Below are 26,312 nucleotides of genomic sequence, written 5' to 3'. Positions count from 1 at the left end.
AAAGAAAACTACAAAACTACAAGCTTCCGTCTGAAGAGTAGTATGCGTCATCGTCTTGCCGTCCCTCCCCGTTCTGTGATTGGATCCCTAAAACAGGGCTAAGAAACGGCCCTGGTTGCCAGACTGCCTGGAGGTTCGAAATGAAATTCGAGCGCACAAGGCAGTATGGGTATACCCAGGCTATTTTTTCCCCAAAATCGACTTACGTAGTAGGACTTTTTTTTCCATTTTTGGACATCTCATCACATGGTGTTTTTCTATCATTTCTGGACATATTATGCTCTAATATGTATCAACAGACTATAATTGGGCAATTTTTTAGCATTTAAATGTTGACCTACTCAATTATACTCAATGTGTCTTTAAAAAAAAAAAAGACTGAAATTACCACAAAGAAAAAAACATAAATCGTTTGACTAGGAATAGTTTATTAAAGGTGAGAAAACAAAACAAAAAAAGCCACAATCCATTGGTTTAATTGCTTACAAGTATGTACATTATAAATAATTCCACTACATTACAACCATTTGTATTTCCTAGTCTGGACTCCTACATATTGAGATGTTACAGAGGGCAGAGGGGAGCGGTTCAGGATGTCCAGTAAAACACGACTGGGGACACATTTGTTTATTTGCCTGTTTGCACTGAAAACAACAGCTGGAGTAAGTGGGTGTTGGTTTGACTCTAAGAACCAAAGACGTGTTACTGTTCAGGGGGAGGCCTGGAAGTAGCTGGTAGATGTTGCTACACCTATAACTGATGTAGGAGGACTAAGTCTTGTGTGTTCTAACAACCTTTTCCGCAGATCTGAGCGCTCGGAGTGGTGAAGCCACATGGTGACAGTAGGACTCTTCTTCTCTGTCCTCCAGATTATCTTCTCCCTTGTGCTCTATGATCCAGGATCTTACAGAAACCCTGGTTTGTCCCTCTTCTTCCAAACTCATTCATAAAGGGTTTTTCTTTTCCTGTACAGTCTTACAGTCAGTCCTAGGCTGTTTTTTTAAGCGCTAACTGCCCTGCTGAGGCTCTTGCTGCTGCTGCTGATGTGAAGCTGCTGGGATTAGATGTGAGGCGGGGGCCACGTGTGACCACGAGGCCCCAACAGACGACTGCGGCAGGCTCTGCACGCTGCACATCGACGTCGACATCACCACGACGCTCTCCTCCGCCACCTCCTCCACGGTGATCCCCCCGCTCATCCCGGCCGCTTTCCGGGAGCAGTCCACGCAGATGTAGTCTTCGTTCTCGGCCATCTCGCACGACACGCCCACACACACCTGGTGGAACCACTCATCACAGCCGCCGTCGCACTGCACCCAGTCCACCTGGAAGCACGTGAGGAGAGATTAAGTAGGACAACAACAAGAGACCAAAAAAAACATGTGCCAGTGGTTTGTCAAGCAAATCATAACATTCAGGAAGAACAACAGTTGTGAGTAATTTTTAACAGTACCAGTAAAAGCTGCAGGTCAGTCATTGTTTGTTTGATCTAATGTTCTGGAAGAAGGAGCCAAAACAAGCCTGGCTGAACAAAGATGCACTGTCCATGATCTTGTCCTTCACACACTGATAGAGTCGGACTGTCAGTTAATTAACTGCAGAAAAAAAAGTTTTGGTTCCATACGCAAAATCCATATCTAGAGCACTGAACATGCACTGTTTATTTAGCTATTTATTGCATTTTAATTATTCTTCACTTAAATGATCAGCAATTCACTAAACATGCACTAATGTTTATTTAATCATTTATTGTATTTATTCTTATTCTCTTCTTATTATTCTTTTATTTTTATAAATTAATTATTTAAATGTTAAGCAACTGATAATACTGGACTAAACTATTTTTTATTTATTCTTTTTTTTAATGGTTAGCAATTTACTCATACAAAATATACAGTTTATTTAGCTTTTTAAAATTTTATTTATCTTCCTTATTTAAATGATCAGCAATTGACTGATACTGAACATGCACTGTTTATTTATTCATTTTTTTTAATAATCAGCTATTTTTAATTAAGCAATTTTTTTCATCTCTAGAATTAGATGACAATCAAACAGAATGTATGAAAAAATTTATAATAATGTTAAACAAATAACATTTATCAAAGAATGTCTAAGAAAGCAGCCTTTTGCATAGTCATATTGGTACAAAATCAGTAGATTCCATCTTAAAAATTCATTGTCACCCCCTTATTTGTGAATTTTCCCTCTAAAATCAGTATAATTCAGTCACAAAAATCCCACATCAGTCATGTTCTACCTATAACTTCAAAATACTTCTCCAAATCCTCTGCTTTGCATCATCTGACTGGTATAGATTTGATAAAGCAAAAACAATAGTACTTCTAAATAAGTGCACATCATCAAAGTGTACATGCCCTAGTTAAAAGGCGCCAGCAGCGCCTTTATAATTTCATCATCTCTACGAGCCTCTCGGTTGCTGCGCTCTGATTGGCTGCCCTGTGGACACACAGGGGACGGAGACTGGCCACTGGTTAACTTGGTGGACAGCGTTGGTCGGCAGCGCTGTCTCCAGGAAGGACCGCATCGCTGTTAATACGTTATGTGTAACTCTCTTTAAGGTGTTCCAGTGCTGTTATCAGCTGTTGATATTCAATAAAGTTTACACAAAGTTCATTTTAAAAAGTGTTTGTTATTAACTCAGCAAACAAAAAAACATGTGTCATTCACCGGGAAACACTGCGATGAATATAGCAACCAGAGTTTACTGGGTCGGGATGTTACAACTGATGGTCGAGAATGATCTGACTGACTAGGCTGACATCAGAATGGCGGCTTTTTAACATGGCGTCTGATTTCATTCAGTCAGGCCATTTCACAATACAGAATCAACACATAATTTGAAGGGACAGAGCAGTTCTCACACGAAACAATTAAATGGACAGAAAATGTGCGGAAAATGGAAAAGTTACTAAAAACATGTCTAATCACAGCAGTGAGAGTACCAAAAGTATTACTAGGCCTCTGAACAAAGAGTGACCTTCACTGCGGGGCATATGTAAGTATATGCACAAGTCAAAACCCTCAGTTATACTAGTATAGTGCGTGTTTTGACCTGATCTGTGATGCTTTTTTCATCGGCAGCACATGGCACTTAAAAATCGACCTTGTTCTGTTGTGTGTAAAGGCACTGATGGTTGCATTTTGTTCTCCAAAATCTGAGACATGAGATCTCAACTTTTGAAACCTTAATAGAAGGGGCTGTGTGAAAAAACACTGCGTAAATCCAGCGCTATGTAACTATATGTTTGAACAACATTACTCATGTTGATAATCTGTTCATCAGAATTGTCAATCTTAAATGTAGAACATTCTTAGGACAATTTTTATGAAAATGTGCAGAAAATGGAAAACTTACTAAAAACATGCCTAATCCCGGATTTTTATCACAGCAGTGAGAGTACCAAAAGTATTACTAGGCCTCTGAACAAAGAGGGACCTTCACTGCAGGGCCTCTAAGTACATGTGCAAGTCAAAACCCTCAGTTATACTAGTATAGTGTGTGTTTTGACCTGATCCACACAAGTTGATTGGTTCATTCTTTTTCATTCACAGCGCAATACCACTGAAAAATATATATTAACATGCAAATTAATTGCATGAAAAAAAAAACACCCCCTATATGTTTTTTTCGCAATCCATATCGCTGAGAAATATTTAAATTAATTTGATTTGAGCAGAAAAAAATGTTAATTATTTGATTAGTCATTGGACAGAAAATCAAAGTTTGAACTTTACTTGACTTTTCAACTAAATTTGTCAAAAATAAATAAATTTGGTTCCTGCTTCTCAAAGTAAGGGTTTGTTTTTTTCTCCGATTTGTATCACTGTAAACTGAATGTTTTTAATTTTGTGACTAACTTTAAAAAATAAATCGGAAATTAGAATTTTTTGAATTTACTTTTTTTTTTTTTACCGTTTTCTGACTTTCTATAGATCAAACAATAAATCAAGAATATAAAGAGCAGATTACTGAAATAGGTGATGAGTGAGCATAACATTTGACATTGTGATTTTTAATAATAACGGAATAAAATCTCAATGTGGTCGATATTAGAAAATGCTGGGATAATTGTCCCATGTTATTCCATATTCCTAGTAAACATATGGCTTTAAATTAATGTTTTAAGAGATATTATTTAAACATACAGAGCTTTGAGTTTTAAAAAGGTGCACAGTCACATGGTCACCTTTGACCTGTGTTAATTTTTAAACTGTAGTTATGTTTGTCATTCATCTATGATTCCCCCCTTGTGCAACACAACTTCTAGACAACAGGATGACAATCTAAACTGCTGGGTCTCAGGCCTATATTTGTGGGAAAAGACATATTTCATTATCAAATCACAAAATATGAAATGACAGAGAGCTCACCTTGTCTTTACAGGGTCTCTGGCAGTTCTTGGCTGCACACACAGCGTTCTCGTCGTTGGAGTCCTCGGCCCCGGACCAGTCGTACTTGGAGGGAATGTCGAGGATCTTCTTCTCCTTCCTCTTCTCCAGCCCTTCCCTGATGGCCTCCGCTTTGGCCGCTGCCTTTTCCTTCCTCTTCCTCTCCTTCTCCTCCTTTGCTAACCGCTTGGCCAGCTGCTTCATCTCCCGGTTCTTTTCCAGGTTGAGCTTGAGTTTCTTCTTCTTGGGTTTCCCCCCCAGACCCAGCTCCAGACCCACTCGTTTCAGCTCTTTGGACTTGGCTGGTCGTATTTCGCCCATGGCTGAAGCTCCTCCGGCAGCAGCAGCAGCAGCCATCAGCATGTGGTGGTGCTCCGCTCTTTCCAACTTCCGCTTCCTCTTCTTCTCTGAATCTTTGAGCTTGAGCTTCAGAGGCTTCTCCATCAGAGAGTCATCAGGCTGTAGAAAAGAAAGGATAGATGTTAATGATTTTATGTTTTTATATTTTATATCCCTACTTATTGGTAGGGATGTAATGGTTCACTCAACTCACGATACAGTACGATTTCTGATACCGAGTTAACGATAGGATTTTTTTGTAAGAAAATTTTTTTTTTAATAAAAAAATAAATTAGAAGCTGCACATTCACAATGTTCCCTGTTGGTTGTTAACAAGCTAATGTTAGCTATTTGTTAACAAGCTAATGATAGCTATGCTAACCCTCAGGGCCAGTTCCAATTTTATGCACACTTTTACTACCTAACGCATAAAATGCGCTCCTAAAACGCAAGTTATAAAATAATATTATACATTATGATATTCTACTTTGTACTGATTTGTTTTAAACTACATCTGACCTAATCATTGATATCAACACTAATAGATTGTTTAATATTTTAACCCTTCAAATGCCATGTTTTGTAATAATACCACCATGTTTTTAGATGAAAAATAATTTTCAATATACTACATGCAAAGTATAAAAAAATATTGATTTATTGCAGCCTGGAACTTGCCAATGATTAGCAGCAACACTGATTTTGTTGCATTATTATTTTTTGTACGATGTCAAAGGCAAGCTATAAAAAAATATTATACATTATTATATTCTACTTTCATTGGACTGATTTTTTCCGCCTACATCTGACCTAATTTGTGAAATCAAACACTTATTGATTTTTGAATATTTTAACCCTTTATATGCTAAGTTTCTGTTATGATGCCCCCGTGTTCATAGACCTGGCTGCAATCACAGTTGTGTAAATATTTTTTTTTAGTTTGTCATGTCTCATCTTTGATGTGATTCAAGATGACCCATGTTTTGATTTATTTGAAGCAGTACGTGCTTGTGTGTATGGATTGTGTGAATAAATTGCATGTTTTTCTCTATATGCTGAATATGGTCAAAATGATGCAATCTGGTGGAAAGTAGTAAAAATGATCAATTCCAAAGCCAAAGCCCAGATTGACAACAAGATTTAATAAAATGGATGTATTATGTTTCAACGTGAGTGAGATTAAAAATAGCATTTTGAATGGGTCAACCTGAAGAGTAACTATTGTTTGTACACAGTGTATTTTAGCCTTACTGCAGGAGCTGAGCTGGAAATAACAAGATCAAATGAAAATACATATTCTGGACAAAATTCATGCCAAATGCATGAACACAGCCAAAACTGTTAACACATGAACAATGAAAAGCGCGTAAAATGCGCTCAACCTGCCCTCAACCTGCCCTGCTAAAGTTAGGCATCGGTTAACAAGCTAATGTTAGCTACATGTTTGTGAGCTAATGTTAGACAATATCCATTTTGTCCTCTTAAAAGTTCAGTTTTTTAGATTTTAAAAACTGGTTCTTTAATTTGTTGGTGGTGCATTTCACCACACAGCAGCTTTTAGACATGTTTCTGTTGTTTGCTAACAGACAGAACTGTCAAGGAGGCTCCTTCATTCAATACAAAGTTAAGGAAGAGCAATGTTAGTTTTCCCTCCGTTGGGGTCAGGCTGAAATGTGCTCTGTCTCTGTAAAACTGACAGTGAAGTACGCCATCAAACAAGATGAATCAAAAGTAGATTCTGCCCTCTGCTGTTTAAAAAGGGTATAGCGATTAATTTTTCATATCAACAAATTCAAATTGTCCTAAATTTGTATCGATTTTTAACTGTCTTGCGATGCATCTATACATCTTTACTTATTGCAGGCATGTTTTCCCTGATTTGCCCGATATCTATGCATATATTTACAAATCCTTTCATCAGAACCAACCAAACACAATGTTTACTCACTGCTCAGCATTTGCCACGGGGTCCAGCTGCGCAATCAGGTTGCATAATAAATGACCTCCCTACCTCCATGACCTGCAGGAATCTCTCCTCTGAGGGGGGGTGCGTGGCCTGCAGGATCCTCCAGATGTGCTGGGTCTCATCCAGGGACACCTCCAGCAGGTCTCCCAGCATCATCAGCTCCTCCAGCTGGGCCTTAGCCTGCTGGGACAGCTCGAGCACCGGCGGCTCCAGGCTGCGAGGCACCAGAGGCGTCTTCCTGGGCTGCTTTCTGGGCGTGCCCATGTCTGAAATGGAAATATTTTGAATGTGAGATGATGAAGAAATCAGGGACAAAAGAAAGCGGGATGATGGGAATGTGGTCTCACTTTGCACACAGGACTTGGAGGCTGAGGAGTAGGCGTGTTCGGCGCAGAAGGAGGGCGTGGCAGCCGGCCACATGTGACTGACCACCTCCTCGGACTTAACTGGAATCTCCTCATCACAGAACAGGTAGGGCTTCACCTCGCCGGGGTCCTGCAGCAAAGCCAACAGGGAATCATTGCAAAAAAAAATCTTCCTGCCTTATGCACAGCTTCAATAATAAATATTTGCCTCACATACCTTCATGTCATAACCGTAAGTCTCCCTGATGTCCTCGTCTGAGTCCGTCTCCTCATCGTCGTAGTCCACCGACTGGCGAGGTGATGCGGCTCTGCTGAAACCGGACTGCTGAAAAGTCTGGATGTGGCCCTGTGGGAAACACACACACACACTCACTGGCTTTTGTTTCTTGTTACCCTGGCATCACCAGACTAATTAACAAATGGAATCTCTCAGTTCATATTTATTTTCCAGGGGTTGTTATTGAAAAGCACAGAGTGAGACTGAGTAGAGCTACAGCCAATTGGAGCAACCAAGCATGTAGCCTATCGCTGAGTTGTATATGCAAGTCTGTAGTTCCCTGCATGTATCCACACAGGGTCCCTGCATCCACACAATCAACTTTTTAAATCCAAGCAATTTACAAGCATTTTCAAGCTTTCCAGCACCTTACAGCTGTAGCAAATTACATTTTTATAGACAATACCGTATATTAACTTTACTGATTATTTCACTGCTTTATTAAACTAAATTAGACATTACTGTGCTACAAACAACCAAAATTATGTTTTGCGACAGCATTCTATAAGCACTTGTATTTCATAATATTGACATTCTAAGCACTTCTCAAACCTTCAAAACACAACATTCAAGTGTTATTAGGGATTTCCAGCACCTGCAGGAACGTTGGAGTTAAAAAATCCCAGTTTTAATTGTGAGTGAAATTACTTTTTTTCTTTGATTTTGAGTTGCTGGAAATAAAAAAGCTTGATCCATGGTGAAAATGTACCCAATTCAGTGGTTTGAAACAAACACAGTAAAGCAAAGAAGCTTCCTTCAGTCAAAATAGGACAAAGTTCTGTAGGTTTACATTTATGACAAGTCATTCCAGTCTTGTGGTCTATTTTATGGTTACACATTAGTGCCCTCTTCTGGTGGATTCCATGTTTACATCCAAAGCAACAGCAGAAATTACAATCCACATGTTAAACTGTCTTAGAACAGAAACTAGAATAATGCAAAATAATTTAAGATGAACTTCTGCAGTACCTGCAGGTCTGGGTTTGCAGCAGCTTTCTGCAGCTCGGCGTTGATGATCTTCTCAGTTTTCTCCCGTGCAGCCTGCTCCACCATACGCTGGCTCAGCACAGACAGCTTAGCGAGGGCTGAGGACAGCTCCTCTGTGGCCAGAGACTGACGCGCTCGGTCCTGGTGTGTGGAAATCAATGATCAAAATAAAGCTGGTGATGATTGTAAATTGAGAAGTACAGGTGCATCTCAATACATTAGAATATGATGGAAAAGTCAATTTCCAGTAGTTCAAGTCAAATAGATTCAACCAAGTATTGAGTCATATAGATGGACATACTTTTCAGAGGCCAATTAATTAATATTTCCATATTAAAAATTATTTTTAAAATTGGTCTTTTGTAATATCAATTTTTTTTGAGACATTAAATTTTAGGTCTTCTAATTATAATGATTATGGCTTACAATAAATGTAAGCCATAATCAGCTCGCTGCAAAGTAGCACTGACCCTGAGTATTTCATTCTGTGTGTAATGGATCTATATAATGTGTTATTTCCACTTTTTGAATTGAATTACTGACATAAATAAACTTTACTACAATATTCTAATTCATTGAGATGCACCTGCAATAGTCAGCGTGTCCATGCATACCTGCCAGCTCATTGCTCTCTCTGTCAAACACTGGAGGGCTTCTCCTTCTGGAAGACGCACCGGCAGCTTCTGCAGCGACACCAGCAGCGACAGGATGGTCTCTAACCTCGGCCTCCTCGACCGCTGACACAGCGGACACAGGAATTTAGAGTCTTTGCTATTGCTCTGCCAACCCACACCCGTCTTCTTCTGCGTCCCCGTCTTAGGCAGAGGCACGCACGCTCCGTGGAACCAGTCCTTACAGAGCTCGCACTGCAACATGAAGCCGCTGGCCGTCTTTCGACACAGGCAGAACTTGACCTCCTCGATGCGGTCTGCCATGGCCATCTTGGCTAAATTGGCGGCACGGAGCGAGTGGATGGCCTCCACTTCTTTCTGCTCTTTGGATTTGAAGGCTGCTACTACGGTGGAAGGGTCGCGCACCTCTTCCAGGCTTTCCTCCAGGTCGCTCAGGGTGTCGGGGTCAAAGCCTCCCCTCTCCTTCTCCATGAGCTCCTTGACGCGTTTCCTCTTGCTCTTGCTGTTGCCGTAAACCCCGATGTCCACCCGAGGACTGAGGACCTAACAGAAAAGGTGCACGGGATATGAAAATTCAAGGTCTTAGGCAACAAATACTCACCAAAGTTTGATGATCCAGAGAAAATACTTCATCTAGAGACTCCACGGCAGTTTCATGACAATATTTATAGACAGAAAAGCAGTGTTGTAGTCGAGACCACCTAAACAGAGACCAAGTCAATACCAAGACCAAGACCAGTACCAGCCGACTCGGTTAGCCTTGCTTCGCAGAATTTACAAGTTGCGCTGTGTTGTTGTTTTTTTGTAGTTGTGCACAAAAAATCTTTGTGGTTCAGGTAACCAAATTTTATTACAGACAAGTTGGCTGACATCTTCTGACGGCCTCTTCTCCTGTCACTCACATGCACTTTTGAGGAGGGCGTGTGAAAGGAGGTGGGAGGGGTGACAGTCGTTAACGGTGACAACAATTTTAAATGATATATGAGTCATGTTATTGGTTGTACTCGAAGCAATACGATTTACACAAAATAACAGTAATGATATTAACAAGGAAATCCAAAAATGCACAGTTGTGTTCTTGACCGGTCTTGAAATAAAATCCTGAGCCCGCTTTGTAAAAGAGTAAAAATGCAGTCGATTCCGAGACGAGACAGAAAGGTGGTCTCAAGACCGATCTCGAGAACTACAACACTGCAGAAAAGCATCAAATTAACTTTTTACACATCGGCCCACCTGGAGCAGTGTGTACGTGGAGTTCTTCTTGAGGAATGTGCGAGCTGTCCTCTCCCTCCAGGCTCGAGCTGCAGCCACCTGAGACTCCACCTGGGCCAGTGGATCCAGTCGGACCGGGATGGAGCGACCCCTGGCCAACAGGCTCTCCAGCTGCTCCAGGTAAGCATAGCTACTGCCACTCTGTGAGAGGACACAATGCAGAAGAATGGTTGGAGACAATTTTAGCCACGCATGACTTTAGATATGGGTTAGAATGGCTTCTAGAAGACAAAGTGTACACATAGGAACTACCTGAATGGCTTCCACCTTCGACGTCCACTCCTTGGCCTTCTGCAGGGCCTCTCGAAGGGCCAGAATATTAGGGAGGTATGCTGGGATGTTTCTAGCTTCCAGCACAATGCTCTCCAAGGTCACCATGCTGTGTCGAGGCCTGAGGGTATTGGAGGACAGACAGACATCATTATTACATTAATTTTTTTAGCAGCATCAATAGGGACCACAGGAATGAGTTCTTAAACCAGGAAGTAAGTTAGCGAGGATTTCAAATTTGGTTAGATGCCTGAAATATGGTCTGTAGTTAACACAAGCTGAAGAGATGTTTGTGTATAACATAAAACGCCATAAATATGTTAGTAAATACCCCCACTTGTGACTTTTGAAGTTTTTACTAAAAAGGAGGTTGCTAACAAGTAGCTAAATGAGACTGCAGTGGTTGTCAGGAACATTTAACGAAATCACGTCGGACACGGACTGGAACTCTCTCACTAATCCTCCATACAGCCTCTAGTCGTGTTTTTCAGTGCTCTGCAAGCTCTTGTAAATTGTGAATTATGTTAATAAACAATTTGTTTGGCTACGGTTTCGCTAGATAGTCAAAGCCACTGGTTAGCTTGTCGGCTGTGACGTTCAAGTCATGCTGCGTGGTGTAGTTTACTATGGCACATCTTTACCTTTTAACTTCTGTTGGCTGCATTAACGCTTCAAATATCACAACAGTGGTGTTCATTTTTAGTGAACAAAACGTGTAAGCATCAGAAATGTGTGTTTGCCCCATAGCTTATTTTCTGCAATGATCCAAAATCCAGTACAAAAATCCCATAGGCGAATCCTCAATAGACCCCATGGTGATGCAACTTCCGAGTTGGCCAACATTTTGTTTTCTCTATATTGAGGTTTAAATGAATTCTGTCTCTGACATGAAGGTACATTTCACCCAAAAATCAAAAATACAAATTTACCTGCATTGCTCCTTATCAACCTAGATTGTTTTGACCCAAGTTGCTGAGTGTTGGAGATATCTCCTGCAGAGATGTCTATCATCTCACAAATATAATATAGATGGCACTTAAAGTGCCAAAACATACATCGGTTCTGTCTCTTTCCAGAAATCATGACCTGGTTGCATAAAACATCCCACAGACCTTGTTGTGGCCACTGCAGGTTAGCTGAAACCGATGTACTTTTGATTTTGGGGTAAACTGGGTCTTTAAATGATGAATGGCACAGTAGCAAAGTGCAAAATACCCACTTAAGTCTTTGTAAATGTTTTTGTATCCATGCATCCTCACCTGGCCTGCAGGCAGGCACGGGCCTTATCCTCCCATCTCTCGGAGACGGTGAGGATCTCTTGCAGCTCGGCCATGGCCTTCTCCACTGCATGGTGCGGAGCCAGGCCCACCCCAGAGTCTATCAACCTCTTCATCAGCTCCAGGGTGACGCGGTGAGGCTCGGCCAGGGTGACACGCACCTGGGATATGATGAGGAGGGCATGTGTTACATGTGGCCACATACAACAACTCTATTACACAGTAACAGTAACAGGTCTAGAGCCTACCTCGTCCAGCCAGCGGGCCTGCTGGAGCTCCTGCTTCAGTCGGGGCAGCTCTGGCAGCTCTACATCCAGGCCGCTGCCGAGGTCTAATAGTGCCTGCAGCTTGGAGGAATCGGGCATCTCGTCCGACAGCGCCACCTGGGCCCGCTCGTGGAAGTCTTCCACATTCTCCAGTAACTCCTGCAGACATGGGAGGTGACAGATAAAATTGGGAGTAGAGGAAAAGAAAGAAGAGTGAGGTAGAAATTTAGGAAAAAAGTAAAGAAATGAAAGCGTGAACTTTATTAAATTGATAGCCCCTTTCAGACTGCCGTTTCAAGCTGCCATATTTACGCCTCTCTGACAATTCGCCTGCAACCTGAATGTCCCAGAGGCATAATGGGGGACCAAGTAATCCTGGCTCTGTACCGCCTTTGGGGGTAGTAACAGAGGCGTTGAATTGGAGAGACTGATCGAGACGGGATCAGTGTAAGCCTGGCGGAGGCGGTAAGCACAGAAAATATGTGACATACCTTAGTTGTGTGACCAACACTTGGGTAATAAGAAAGGAAGTGGACCGTATCATCTGACACACGCCTCTCACTTGAGTCTGTATGATCTCTACAGCAAAAACAGCCCGACGGGCAGCTCATTGGCCATCATTGTTCTGAATGCACTTGTTGCTGCCACCGCTTATTGAAAACATACTGCTGTTGCTCTGTTTCACAGCAATACCGCCCCCTCCCACCTTGTTCAGCGATGTCAGATTGCAATGTGAATGGACGCCAATATTACGCCGTTGCAGACTCAGTATGAATGTCCTGAGGCGAAATGCGGGCAGAGCTTGTTACGGCACTATAGCGGGACTTTAATCAATCAATATCCTTCATTTAACCAGGTGAAAAACTCATTGGGATCAAAAACCTCTTTTCCAAGAGTGACCTGGCCAAGACGGCAGCACAAAAGCAAAATGGTTATGCTAAACACACATGACACAAATAAAATACAGACACACACTACAAGAAAAAGGAGTTGGATGACAGGATTACACAGTGCAAGCGCAAGATCCAATTGAGCTTATTTCTCTGTCTTTTAAAATTGACTTGAATTCCCCCAGAGTTACAAGATGTGTAAATTTCTAGTCCTTCTGCACATTGCTCCAGGTAGACGGGGCAGAAAATGTAAAAGCCTTTTTGCCCAGCTCAGTTCTGACTCTGGGGAACGCATCTGTATGAAGTCCTGAGAATGCAGGCCATATTGGCTGAGGTTTCTACACGTGTGTAAACACAAATATGTAGGCAGAAGTCCAAGAATAGATTTATAAATAAATGTCAACCAGTGAGAGAGTCTACGCACATACAAAGATGGACAATGTGCGACAGCATATGAGGAACAATGATGCACACGATAGCTGCAACCAGCAACAAAACACAAAGCACAGTGATATACAGTATCCAATTTCTTTAAAAACTGATCAGGAGCATTCATATAAAGCAGGTCTCCATAGTCCAATAAGGGTAAGAAAGTTGTGGTAATCAGATGTTTCCTTACTTGCAATGAAAAAACATGATTTATTTCTAAAAAAGAAGTCCTTTTGCGGAAATGCAGTCTGACAGAAACTGATAACTGGATGCCTGGTTCAGCAGATAGTCATAGCTGGAACTCACTTTGACTTGTCGGGCCTGGCTGATGATGCAGGGCAGCCTATACAGCTGATCCACAAAAGCCTTGAGCTCGTCCACTGTCAGCTTGGTGCGGTTACGGCTGCTCTCAGAGCGCAGGCGGCTGCTGCACACACACACGGAAAAAGAATGACGGGTTAGTTCACCTTTGAACCTGAGCAGACACAGTATTGATTTGCAAATGGGGAAAAAATGTGTACATGCAGGGTAATCAGTCAGTTGCTCTCCTGTTGGATTACATTAAGGCTTGGTGCACCCACTGACCTGTGCCTTTGTTTGCGGCTGAGCAGCAGCTGAGCGACGGAGGAGCACGTCTCCGCTTCTTTGACCATCTCCCTCAGACGACGGAATAAAGATTTCTCAGGATACTTCCTGTCCTCTGCATCTTCGAGCAAAACCTTGAGCTCAATGAGATCTATGAGATGCACAAAATAGTCAGAAAATGGCACAAGGAGATGCACAAAAGGACATGTCGTTTACAAGTATTAAAGTATAAAACCTTTCTTGTTTTTCTGGTCGGCAGCCAAAGCTTCTGTGACTCTCTTGGCCCATGTGTCATAAGACTGGGCTCGTGTCTTGACTCCATACAGCATGGACGGAAACTCCTCCAGATCATAGCGATACCTGAAATATAACATGACATTTTTTTTACTTAAGAATAAGGTGAATGTGGTCAAGTAAGGCTACGTTCAAACAGCAGGGCTTAATGCTCACTTCGGATTTTTTTGTGGAATCCGTTTTTTTGGCAAGGTCGTTCACATTTCCAATTAAATGCGACTTGTATGTGATCTCCAGTGTGAACTTTAAACGTACCAAAAGTGTGCCGCATGCACATTGAAGGACACGACGATGTCACACGCAGCAAGCGTGCTCAGTGTTTACGGAAGTAGCGGAAAACATGGCCGCGAGCAGTAAGCCTATTTATGATGAATGCGACCTGGCCGTTCAGACTGGAGTCGCATGTCATAAGATCAGATATGTATCGGTATTAGGACCACATATCCAAGTGGCCTGGATTGCATTTGAAATGCATCGGATCTGTGTCGTTCAGACTGTCATTAAAAGATCAGATGCAGGTCGCATAGGGGCGAAAAAATCGGATTTGGGTCACTTCAGGCTGCAGTCTGAACATAGCCTAAATGTCAAGGCCATAATAACTTAATAAAACAAAAGCAACAGATCTCTTACCGGAGACACTTGTTGCCGTGTGGACAGTCACACAGGTCTGACGCGTGGTTGAGACAGACCAGGCGGTCGGGGCTGCAGGAACAGGTCAGTGCAGACAGGAAACAGGTCGTCTTGCACTTGTGACACTGGCGCTCGTCATCAGGGAGAAGTTCAAACACCTCCTGCTCCGAGGACAGCACCCCCTGTGGACGAAGAGGAGAGAGCTGATGATTTCTCTAAATAAACTGTGGCAATATTCATTCTGCAATTTGAAAGTTTTTGCTGTTAACTCTGGAACGCCATTTCAATCAATATTTAATAAACAAATAAATATGCCTATTAAATAAATGCATACAGCTATGAAATTATGGCTGAATTAAAAAAACTAGGAAATAAGTAAACAAATACATGTAAATATATATAAATATAAATTACTCAAAATAGTTCAACAAACAAACTTTTTTTTAATTAAATGATGATGATGTTTTTGGCAAGGACTACTTTTATTTTACCAGCTAGTTGTTTTGGACAGAAACTTTGCGGTACCAACAACACATTCATTTTTATACAGGAAACAGAAATAATAAGAGTGAAATAATTGTGGAATTATGAAATAAAGTCCCCTAAAATAAATAAATGTGGACTTATGAAATAATTTCCCCTAAAATAAATAAAAGTAGAATTATGAAATAAAGCCCACTAACATAAATAAATGTGAATATATGAAATAAAAGTCTCCTAAAATAAATAAATGTGGAATTATGATTTCAACATTTATTTCATATGTACATGTATTTGTTATTTAATACTGACATAAATGGCATTCCATAGTTAACCACTATGTTAAACTACAGGTAAGGAACAGGTTAAAAGCCAGATAACTGTCAATCACTGACACCTTTTACATGCAGAAATTGAGCAACAAAAAAAAAGAAGAAAAATGACATTTACTATTTCTTGAACAGCCTGTCTGAGTTTTGTCTCCTCCTCCATCACTTCTCCCATTTCCTTGAAGACGGCAGCGGCCAGCTCCACGTCGAGACTCTCTGGATCGGCAGCCATCTTGCACAGCAGCTCCTCGTGTGAGAAGACGCAGTATCGGTGGAGGCGTCGGTAATGGCTCACACACTGACGACCCATAGGTAACTAGGGGAGGACATGTGTGAAGAATAAACATGCACATTGAACAAAAAAAACTTTATTTCTTTCCTAAATGGATGAAGTATTTGCTTCTCCCTCACCCAGTCAGCGGTGCAGAAGTTAACAGCCTCTGCGAAGTTATAGCCCTGGTTGAAGCCGCTGTGGTAGGCCCTGGGGAAAGTCACCACAAACTCCCCTGCACACTGATTGGTCCTGTACACCTGAAGGAGGAAATACACATATATGTCACTAAGAATATAGACGTATTGCAGAAATTGGTCTACATATTACCACTTTAACAGGTCACAGCACTGGCTCAAGACCTATCTCTTCCAACAATACTTCGGTTAAGTCATGGTCACCTAACATATATATTTATAAAAAAAAAATAAAAAAAAAGGGCTTATTTTTTCTCTTCTTCTTTTCTTCTTTAACATATAGCACTCCTGTAGCCATGACAGTTAGCTCTTAAAGTTATGTACACTTATTGTAAGTCGCTTTGGACAAAAGCGTCAGCTAAATGACATGGAATGTAATGTAATGTAATGTAAAAAGTGTTTCACAATACAAATATCTGGGAGTCTGGTTAGATCAAAAACTCACATTCAAATTTCATATTGACATACTCACAAGTAAATAAAAAAGAAAATCGGGTACTGATACAGAAACAAAAGAAACTTCCCTCTGTTCTGTAGGAAATGGATCACTCAGGCTGTCTTTTTATCAATTCTGGATTACTCTGATGTTATCTATAGACATGCCTCTGCCTCCACTCTCACCTCACTGGACTCTGTTTATCACTCTACACTACAATTCATCACTGGTGACAGTTACTCCACCCATCATTGCATCCTATACAACAAGGTGGGATGGGAACCTTTATCTGTGAGACGAGACATGCACTGGTTCGTCTGCATTCATAAAGTCTTGATAGGTGACATGCCACCATACCTCAACACTTTATTAAACTGGTCACATGGTAAATATCCAACACGCTCTAGTGATTGCTTAATGCTCAATGTTCCCCAGATACTGAATTTGGCAAAACTGCTTTCAGTTTTTCCGCTGCGTCTACCTGGAACATTTTACAGCATTCACCTAAACTCAACACAATAATAACTATGAGCCAGTTTAAAACTATGATAACCAATAACTCTGCCTTTCACTGTAGCCGTTTTTCAAGTGTTCTGTCTGTGTTGTTTGTTCTTCATTGTGTTTTCTCTGTACTCTCATCATTGTAAATGAGGGGTTGCCCTCAATGATTCCTCGAGAAATAAATAAAGGATAAATTAAAAAAGAACCACATGACCAATATCTAATCAGATCCAGGTTTAGGTGACATACAGGGACTCCGTGCTCCATGAGGACATTGGGGTTCATGATGGTGACCAGTTGATGGAGGAGGTCAGGTTGGGAGTCAAACAGCTCCGGAGCCAACTTTTTCATCACGGCCTCCAGCTTCTCTGCTGCAGAGGCCGGCACGCCGTACCAAGTCTTGGGTTCCCCCCTGAGAACAGAGGAATAGATTAACATTAAGAAACACCCAAGTGGAACAGAAAGAGTTCAGTTTTTTATCAGCATGAATAATTCAATCATTTAACTTTATCCAATCGTCAGCAATATCTTTTTTTATTTTTATTTTTTACTTTTTTGGTTTACATTTAAATGCATACATCAGAATTCTGATCAAATCTCACCAGTGCAGGAAGTTGATGGAGTAACTCCAGTGGTCCTCGATGTGCCAGCAGAATGAAGAGAAACACATGCCCACGTAGAGCCAGGGCACCTTCATACCAGAGATGTCCACGTTGATGTGGGTGAGCACCGACTGCTCCAGCACCGGCATGTTATTCAGGTTCCAGCCTGAATTGGCATACTCCTGATAGAGGAGCAAACAAAGAGCTTTAGGTCACTTCGGGGCAAATGTCATGTTTTTAAAGGTTAGATGTAGAGGTTTAATTTGTTAGATGGAAGTCTGGTGAGTAAAATGAGCCAGGTGATGCCACTAGGACACAAGGGAGTCCCTATCAAAAGTACTTTACTGGTTATAAACCTCTGAGAGAAAGTTTAGGAAACTAATGAACTGGGATATACGGTCATGGAAAAAAATATTACCCTTGTTTTCTTAAATTTCTTGTTCATTTTAATGCCTGGTACAACTCAAGGTAAATTTGTTTGGACAAATATAATGATGACAACAAAAATAGCTCATAAGAGTTTAATTTAAGAGCTTATATCTATCTATCTGATAGCCAGTTTCTATTGTTTACTTGATAATGATTTTGGTTATGAGCCATATTTTGTCATTATTATATTTATCCAAACAAATGTACCTTTAGTTGTACCAGGCATTAAAATGAACAAGAAACTGAAGAAACTTTGTGTATATTTAAAGGGACAGTATGAAATTACTACCACTAGGAGTCTCTTAATCAAAACTAACACAAGAGACGGACTCTGATCATGCTGTGAAGTACATTTTAGGGATATAGAGTCGGAAATTCTAATGTGGAAAAGTTACATATCATACTTTGAAGCTTAGTGTTATATGCACCTATTACATAGACCTGGTTCACACTTGGTTTTAAAATGCGTCCTGAGCATCGGATCACATGTGGTCAGCGCTAAATACAAGTGTAATCAAGACGCATTGTGACCAAATCACTCAAACCACTTGCCGAGATGGTCTAGGACCCTGTTTCCAATTAGCAGTTACATGTGGTCTGAGTGATCCGAACACAAGTGGACCACTCTAAATACAGGTGAAAACACTGTCAGAATGCATTGAGATTGGATATCAAAAACCACATTGGGAGGTGGTTGAGGCTACATGTGTCCACATTCAGATAGTATCGAGAACAGGTCTGTGACTCGTGTCAACATTAGGGACCGCCTACTCACCTGCCACCCCCTACCCGAGCGGAAGTACATACTCATTCGCAGGACAATGGCGTCATAAAAGCGCACAGTTGCAGGTAAACAAACAACAGAAAACCAAAAAGTACAAGTGCGTCCAACATCTTCAGTGATGTGGTTTGCCTGGAACACGCCAAAGAATGTATTGTTTTGATTTCTTCTTCGTATTCTTCCATTTCCAGCCGACTAGGCACAGGAGGAGCACTGCTGCCCCCCGCTGGTTAAAAACAGCAACGCATTTGGTGTTTCTCAAACTAAAATGATAGGTGTTAATTTACATACAGAGTGGAGAAGTAGAATCGGATCACACGTGGTCACTGAAGACACGTTAAGACGCTGCTACTGCCAGGTGAGAACACTCAGACAGAGAGCTGATCACTCAGACCACATGTTACTGCTAAATGGAAACAGGGTCTAGAAAGCATTTGTCCACATGTATTTTGTAGTGAAGGCCAATGCGTCCTGATGCGTCCCTGATAAGGATACAACAGGAAAATACAGGCCGTATGATGTTCTTTTGAAGACAGAGCATAAACAGTTGAACAGTTTGCTTGTCAAAAACGATTTTGTCCCACTCATGTAATTATTAATTGCAATAGGCCATACATGTAAATAAGTATATCCAACATCTTTTTAGCTAGCCTGTTGTTGTTATCCGACGTATTAAATGTGCGCCGGGGGAAAATCACCTTCAACCGGAAGTAGCGTGAGTAGTAACAAAATCTGAACACAAGTGGTCAGCTGGCATGATGGACACAGGTGTAAACAGCGATCAGTCTTATTCGTCCACTTGTGATCAGATCACCCAAGATGCATTTCAAATCCAAGTGTTAACATGGTCTGAAATATAAGTCATATTCTAGGATAAGTGAAAACATTAAACCATGTCAACACCTGAGGTGTTTGTGGAAATACAAAGTATCAATCTTCTCACCTCTTCATCTCCCAGTAGCCTCCTTTTACCGTCCCTGACAGGAAACCCGCTTCCCACCTCCTTGGAGCTGATGTCAGCTCCGTACTCTACGATGACGTCCTCCTCGATGCTGCTGACCAGGCGCCAGAACTCTTTCTCCACCAACTCTGTGGGGACCATCTGGGGGCATAAGGCGGACATAATGAAATCCCCAGCTTTCCCTCAACAGGGAAATCCTGTGAGCAACACATTTAACCACTTAAGTTGAAACACAGAGTGTGACATCCAGATGATTGAAAGACACCCACGTAACACATATTCTAGCTCACATTGTGGATTTTACATACATGAACAGGCATGTTGAAATAGTCTGACTTGAAGTGGTCAGCCATTTCTCCGAAGCTCTGCAGACTGTACTCCCTCACTGCCTGCTCGAAGCCAAATGCCTCCCTGGGCTTACTGCACTCCTGTGGGGGAAGATGGACAAAACATTAATTATAACAGGACTTTACATCATGTGAATTATGCATAAGAAAGTTAAATATGCAATGAAGAGAGGACAAAATTAACCACTCTAATCATTTGTTAAAAGGATTATAGTCATCAGGAGAATACCTCTTTGTGTTTATGGACAAATTCCATTCAATCCCTGTATTTTATTATTATTATTGTTGTTATTATTATTATTATAATTATTCATTATTATTACACATTTGTTTATTTATATATATTTTCCCCTTATATTTTTATTTAATTAAAATTGACTGTGCTGTACAAATGCACTTGATAAAAGGAAATTTAAAAAATATGAATAATAATAATCAGATTTCTGCATGTGCATTATGCATAAAAGAGTTAAATATGCAATGAAGAGATGACAAAAAATGCTAAATCATTTGTTAGATGATTATGGGCATTAATCAGGATAAATGCTACAATTTAATCCCTATATTTCATAATTACTAATGTTATTATTTTTCATATACTTACATTTGTTTATTTATATATATTTCCCTATATTTTTGTTCTATTTATTTCTTTGACTGAGCTGTCCAATTTCACTTGATAAAAGGAAATAAAAAGTAAAAAAACAACAACAATAAAACAAAACAAAAAGTATGGATAATAGCCTGAAAAGACAGATAGCCTCCATTCATTTTGGACTAGATGTTAACATGGTTTCTTCATGGGCATTTGTACATCCTAAATGATCAATTCATATGTGTCGACTGGTCAGGCAGAGTTCAATCTTACCTCAGCAACACACTTAGGGCAGCGCCAGTCCCCCTTGGGCACATCCTGCAGAGGAGGGATCAGGCAGAAGGTGTGGTAGCTGTCGTCACAGCCGTCACACAGCAGGAGCCGGTCCTCTTCATCACCCCGGCCACACACCAGACACAGGTAGAGGTCGATCTGCAGGAACACAGAACGTACAGGAATGGTTATGACCTCCTGAGATATAATAAACATCGACCGTCAGGCAATGAACTGGGACTCACAAAGTTGACCTCCAGGGTCTCCTTGCGCGGTCTCATTTTAATAGCAAAGGCCTGGGCTTTGAGGTGACGCTGCTTCTTGTTGAATCCATCATCTAAGCAAAAGTGGGAAGTGTTACTCACAGTAACACATGTAAAAATATAGGTCAAGCAAAAGTGATGCTTACCAGCTGATACAATCTCCAAGCCGACCATCTTGGGACTTGAACCAAAAATCTTTAGGCCTTTCGGCTCCTTGTTTTCTCTCTAGAGAAACACAACAACAGCGGCGTGTGAAACAGAGTGATGCTGCTAAAAGGCCAAATGAGAGACAACCTCTGGCGAGCGTGGCTGCCACAGCTGGAGGAGGATGCTTAAAGCACGGGAGTGAATTTTAAATAGAAATAGGAATAGATCACACTGTTGAGATAATTCAATTTAATACTGAGCACAAAAAGGATGCATTTGTGACGCAGCAGTAATGCTTAAAGAATGACATTCAACAAATTGTTAGAAAATACTTAACAGCTTATTATTAGATCCAGACAGATATACATCGGTGGACTGTTATTATCAGCTGATATGTGCCAATTTGAGAACTTTTTTTACAAAATATATAATACTGCTAAATGCTGCTTGGCGTGTTTTGCTTTAAGTACTTTCTTTAATAGTCAGAAATCGACTGAAACTGAACAGTAATTATGTTTATTTAGCTAGTTATTCTTTATTTTCTCAGTTATCCTTTATAGAATTGGCTAACAATATAATACATTGGTTTGTATAATGTATAACAATGTTAAATACTGTTTAATAAAGTTTTATGATTGAGACAGTAGCTCTCTGGGTACATTTGCAGAGTGGTGAAAAATCAGCGCACAATCCACATAAAAAAGGTCTATTTTTATTTTGATTAATAAATTACAATATCCGCCACCGAATTAGCCATCGAATTTTCCCCCTCTAAAATGATTATTGGCATTGGTCTGAAAATTCCCATATTGATCGGGCTCTACTTATTACACTTATTACAATACTATTACATGTAGTTGGTTTGTTTTTCATGTTTACCTCAGACTTCAGGCGTCTGGAGCGTCTCTCAGGCAGAAGTCGATCTTTGGACATGACATTGCCCTCCCCATCCTTCTCCTTCTCCTCCTCGTCATCTTGCTCATCGTCCTCCACGGCCTCCTCACCGACTCCCTCATCCACATCTTCCCCATCATCTCCATCGTCATATAGCCGCTGGAGGCCCTGATTGGAGTAAAAAAAAAAAAAGTTTAATTTAAGTTTAACTTAACTTTAAACTTTAAAATCTGTCCATTCTGAGTTATTATTCCTGTGACATCAAAGCTGTTTTTCAACATGTTTAATTTGGTACGGCCAAGATTGGTTGATGTGCCACAATGTAAAAAGATCCAAGACTGAAACTGGAGAGGGACTCTGGGAACAGCCAAAACACATTTAGCTCAATGGGGAATGAAAAGTAAAGTAGCACCCACACACAAAATGTCACTTATTCAAGTTTTTAAAACATATTTTGTACATCAAACATGCAAATGCTGCAAAATGGTAAAATGCATACAACAGTATGCAAAAGCATGAAGCCTGGTCACACTGTGTTAGCTTGTCTATGTACATAAGCAGCACTTACAGTCAGCGTGGCTCCAGACTGGAAGAGTTCATATGGATACAGGATCCTCTCGTAGTGGGAGCGCAACAGTGAGCCCGTGCCTTTCCCTGAAGGGAAGCCCATCCGGCCCGCCACCTTGGACCACCTCTTCTCTTTACACACGGTCTCAAAGCCACCCTCTGAGGACACAATCTGAAACACACAGGTGTCCGCTGTGAGCACTTTTACAAGCACCTATTAACACTGAAGAGCCAAACAGCTAAAATCACTGTTATATTATTACCCCGATTGATATAATTTACCTTGCTGAGCTGATAGAGGTCCAAAACTTTTCTCTCCACATGAGGGAATCGGGTCTTGGATCCCTGCAGCTCCCAGAACTTTGCAATTTGATCCAGAAAGTTGAGCTTGACCCGAGTGAGGGCCTGGACAGGCAGGAGAGAGAGGAGAGAGGACACTGAATACAGGAGCCCAATGTGCTGCTGTTATGAACACAGGACAGCTCAGGCAAAATCATCTTTGAATGGCTGCACCCTGATACACGACCATGCTGTGAAAACCTGATAACTCCTATTTCGGAGTTGTCCTGCTGCCATTGCTTTCTGTACAGTATGTTAAAAAAAAACCACTCATCTCAACAGGTGTGAGACAAAAGACACTGTAGGAGGCAAAGTCTGCTGCTGTTCAAGAAGTCTGTAGTATTGATTAAATTATCAGCAGCACACCTTGAGGCAATGTAGAGTTGGCAGGAAGTTGCTTTGTTTCTTCCAGATGTATTTTTCTATATTGTTTCCATAGTATAGGGTTATTGGAATATTTACGTAATTTGGATGAAGCTTTAAGGAGTATACAAAAACAGGCTTTACCATAAGTTATTTCATAAAGACTGTTTATTTATTAAATTACCAGATAACATGCTTTCTAGTGTTATATATTTTTATCGAGATATGAAATAACCTATATCAAGATAGGAGATACACAAACTATAATCCACTGAGACTGTGAGATAGGACATGGCCTTGGCGGAGTACTGTGCTCTCCTAGTTCTGAAATATTTGTCATGTTACACATTAAGCAATGCATAAGACACAAATGTACTCAGTGTAACAGTTACGGTGGGGTGACGCCTCTTCTTGGCAAACTCACCTCAAGTTCATTCAGTCTTTGTACTCGAGGAGTGAAGCGGAAGTTGCGAACATCACAGGCAAACGGAGGCTGCCAATCCTGATGGACAAGAAAATAGAAATAGAAATACCAAACTCTTCCCAAAACAAACAACAACAATAATGAGGAAGCTACAGCACCAAATTAGTTTCTCAAGAATTATGTAATATTCAGAGCTTATTAAATTACAACTATATATAACAACTTGCTGTCTGGAAAAGTGCAGTTAAAGCTATGTTCACAGGACCAAGTGTGCATAAATACTGAGAATTTGAAGCTAGTATTTCCAGTATGTAATTATGTCTATTTTGAAATGTTGTGGATGCAATGTTGCCCAGACAGACACACCTCAATAGTTAAAAATCCTAATACATATAAGTGTACTTAATTGGTTGCTTGTGTGTCTAAATAACGCAGGATAAATATTGGTTTGTGTGACAGGAGCGACAGGCCTGCATGTGGCCCAATGTCGCATATTCGCAGCTAACGCAACATCCACTGTAATGTAACTTAGCTAGCCATGAAGAAAACAAAAACAAAGGAATTATAACCGGGACTGTAGGATTTATTTCGCCTTTCCGAAACTTTTCTGAATAAAGAAAACCAAATGTCACCGAAGTACAACAGATTGGCTACTGTTGAGTGCAAAGAAATTAATCCTTATTTGACCTCTATTAGAGTAATGGCAACTAGTAATGTCGACGCAAAATTCACGCAGGCCCTAGTTAACCACCACCACCCACGTAGGAGCACAACAAACAAATCCTGGCAGACTTTAATCCAATGTTTAAAATGATGTGAGTTTACCTCGGGGGGTCGGATCTTGCAGATGCCCGTTTTCTCTGCAATGGGTCGGATTTTGTTGATGAAGCCTAAAGGATCCGAGAAATCCTCCCAACTCGGCTCAAACACCGGGCATTCAGGAGGGGGGACGAACTCGGCAAATGCAGACATGTCGCTGTGGTGTTCAGTGAAACCAGTCTTTAGAAAATAATATTTGATAAAATGCACAGAGTTGAGCTCAACAGTCCATGATTATTTCCAATAATTTTCGTCTTGGGGAACTTCCTCCGTGTCCATCATGATCCTCAAAAACTACTCAGGGCATCCCAGTCCCGATGGCGAATCATAATCTTGTTTGGAAATAAATGCTTCAACATAACCGAGCTGTTAATGGTCAGTGTTTTCCCATGATCCGTAATCAGCGGGCCGGGCCAGGCCGGGAAGTCTCCGCCACCACTCCCCTACCTGGGACTGAGGGCAGGGTTAGTCCCAAACGCCATCATTCCTCCTCGCAGACGATAACTTCACAAAAATCAACTCTGCAGTGAAGCCTTGGGCCACGGACGATCTGAAATGTGGAGATAACTTTGTAAACAAAAACACAAACCAGGCTTTGACGTTACAATGTTGGCTGCGGTGTTATTATGTTACGCAAGCTAACATTGCTATTGTCACGTCTATGTACCTGGGTAATGCATGATTTCTTCGTGATGGTGCATTTCCAACAAAGTTATCCACGGTTGGCTTAGCGCTGCGCTAGCTGATAATGTCCATTAGCTAACGTCAGGCATCCCTAAATAAACTTTAGTCTTTACGTCCACTTCTCTGAGCACCTGATAGCTTAGTGCCAGCTGGACCATAACAAGGAGGAGGCTAGCAGCGAGCGTACATTGTTGACTTATGTCTTCAACCCCCATTCATTGAAGCATTTGAAGCAATGGGAAACTAGCATACAGCTAATTTAGATGGCTAGATTCAGTTTAGCTGCAGATGCTCATTGCGCAGCTAACATTGGCGTTAGCCGAGAATGTCGGTCCAACAGGACGATCCGCCGAGGCTTCACTTGGTTCATGGAAACCGCATAAAAAAAGGCTTTAATCCTTCCGCTTTGTTTTGACGACTGTCCATTTCCATGAGATTTAACGTCGTCTGTCGGTGATGTATCCGCATTAGCCACCGTGCTAGCTACACCTAGCAAGGTTGGGATAGCTGTTTTTTTTTTTTTTTTTTTTTTTTTGTAACTTTATTAAAGCAACATGGTGCAATACAAGACAATACACCAACAAAACGCCGTCAGGGGGGTTTCAACAATACAGGGGCAAGCGTTCATACAAAAACATTGTAAAGTGTACATAAATTCAAAGTTTTTATAGCTTTCATGTTGGTAGATTTCTTAATAGACTTAATATAATGTTTGGTT

General features: G+C 41.0%; 1 protein-coding gene across 2 annotated transcripts; it reads right to left on the bottom strand.

Annotated features, from left to right (window-relative positions):
- Positions 1-408: 408 nt before the first annotated feature.
- kdm5a (lysine demethylase 5A) lies at positions 409-26,091 on the bottom strand. 2 transcript variants are annotated; one of them, XM_059325798.1, is made up of 30 exons: positions 25,578-26,091; positions 24,917-25,460; positions 24,092-24,169; positions 23,248-23,370; positions 22,967-23,137; positions 22,384-22,566; positions 21,504-21,582; positions 21,340-21,431; positions 21,095-21,253; positions 20,188-20,307; positions 19,862-20,020; positions 17,709-17,890; positions 17,356-17,518; positions 16,113-16,232; positions 15,823-16,017; positions 14,893-15,074; positions 14,204-14,328; positions 13,969-14,119; positions 13,690-13,810; positions 12,047-12,223; positions 11,781-11,959; positions 10,504-10,642; positions 10,213-10,392; positions 8,962-9,522; positions 8,330-8,488; positions 7,301-7,429; positions 7,066-7,213; positions 6,764-6,984; positions 4,396-4,872; positions 409-1,325 (listed from the first exon to the last, which is right to left on the bottom strand). In XM_059325798.1, exons 2-30 carry the CDS (start codon positions 25,061-25,063, stop codon positions 1,008-1,010), a joined length of 5,238 nt encoding a protein of 1,745 aa, XP_059181781.1. In that variant the 5' UTR covers positions 25,064-25,460; positions 25,578-26,091; the 3' UTR covers positions 409-1,007. The 2 variants fall into 2 exon arrangements, with proteins under 2 accessions (XP_059181781.1, XP_059181780.1); XM_059325797.1 differs by having other exon boundaries at positions 24,917-26,091.
- Positions 26,092-26,312: the final 221 nt, after the last annotated feature.

This window comes from Centropristis striata, chromosome 22, assembly GCF_030273125.1.
Source record: "Centropristis striata isolate RG_2023a ecotype Rhode Island chromosome 22, C.striata_1.0, whole genome shotgun sequence".
Classification (NCBI taxonomy): Eukaryota; Metazoa; Chordata; class Actinopteri; order Perciformes; family Serranidae; genus Centropristis; species Centropristis striata.
The sequence above is the reverse complement of the archived record's forward strand: the minus strand, read 5'-3'. Positions and strand labels throughout refer to the sequence as shown.